The sequence below is a fragment of the Mauremys mutica genome, chromosome 5 (assembly GCF_020497125.1).
Source record: "Mauremys mutica isolate MM-2020 ecotype Southern chromosome 5, ASM2049712v1, whole genome shotgun sequence".
NCBI classification, from domain to species: Eukaryota; Metazoa; Chordata; order Testudines; family Geoemydidae; genus Mauremys; species Mauremys mutica.
Genome location: NC_059076.1, coordinates 6,884,128 through 6,885,433, shown reverse-complemented (window position 1 = coordinate 6,885,433; position 1,306 = coordinate 6,884,128). Strand labels below are relative to the sequence as shown.

Here is a 1,306-nt window from a genome sequence, read left to right as displayed (position 1 = left end):
GGTCTCTCTTCTCCCGAAGGCATAATGTGTGACACGACTGCTCCCACTCCATAAGGGGAAGCATCGCAGGCCAATTGCAGGGGTAAGGATGGATCAAAGTGCATTAGAACTTCAGAATTTAACAATACATCTTTAGCTTTGTTAAATACAACATCACAGGCTTCAGTCCACTTCCAGGCCTTGTTCTGCCCAAGGAGCTCATGAAGTGGTTTTAGCAGTGTGGCTAACTGTGAGATGAACTTTCCATAATAGTTCAGTAGTCCTAGAAACGAGCGCAGCTGGCTTACATTTCGTGGTCGGGGAGCCTTCAAAATAGCTTTAACTTTTGCAGGGGCCTTATGAAGACCTGCAGAATCAATGATGTGTCCCAAATATTCAACAAAGGGCTTGAAGAATTCACACTTGTCTTTGCGAACTCGTAGGCCATACTCTTCCAGTCTTTGTAGGGTAGCCTCTAAATTCTTTAAGTGATCCTCTTCATTTCTTCCAGTGACCACGATATCATCCAGATAGCACTGAACTCCTAACAAGCCACACAAGTTCTGGTCCATAGCCCTCTGGAACAGGGCGGGAGCCGATGTGATTCCGAAGGGTAGGCGGCAGTATCGATAAAGCCCCTTATGAGTCACAATAGGCAACAGCTCTTGGGACTTTTCATCGACGTGCATCTGTAAATATGCTTGACTCAGATCAATCTTACTGAACTTTTGTCCCCCAGCCAGGCCTGCGAAGAGGTCATCGATGCGGGGAAGCGGGTATTGCTCTGCACACAACACTGGGTTGACAGTGACTTTAAAATCACCGCAAATCCGGAGAGAGCCATCTTTCTTCACTATTGGAACGATAGGAGTGGCCCATGAGCTATGGGTAACTGGTATTAGGACTCCATTGGTGACCAGGCGCTCCAGGTCTGCTTCAACTTTTGGCCTGATGGCATATGGCACAGTTCGGGCTTTCAGATATTTTGGTGGACTGTCAGGTTTAATGTTCAATGTCACAGTGATTCCCTTCATACTTCCCAAATCATCTCCAAAAACAGCAGCATGTTTCCTTAGTATAGGGGTTAGACTGGTTTCTTCTTTAGTCATCCGGTGCACTTCTGCCCAGTTCAGTTGAATCTTCCCAAGCCAAGACCTACCCATTAAGGCTGGGTAGTTACCTCTCACCACAAACAGTGGCAATTTTGCCACTTGTCCATTGAGCTCCACCTTAACATCAATAGTACCCAGCATAGGCACAGCTTCTCCCGTATACGTCTTCAGAACAGTTTTTGTTGCCTTAAGCGGAAGATGCTGTAGCTTTTCTT

The 1,306-nt window shown here is 46.5% G+C and overlaps 1 protein-coding gene across 1 annotated transcript; it reads right to left on the bottom strand.

Moving 5' to 3' along the window:
* Positions 1 to 221: 221 nt before the first annotated feature.
* LOC123371029 (uncharacterized protein K02A2.6-like) lies at positions 222 to 899 on the bottom strand (the record flags this gene model as incomplete). Its single annotated transcript, XM_045018131.1, has 1 exon — positions 222 to 899. A coding segment is annotated over one exon (678 nt), but the record flags the coding sequence as incomplete, so codon positions are not given.
* Between the last annotated feature and the right edge of the window lie 407 nt (positions 900 to 1,306).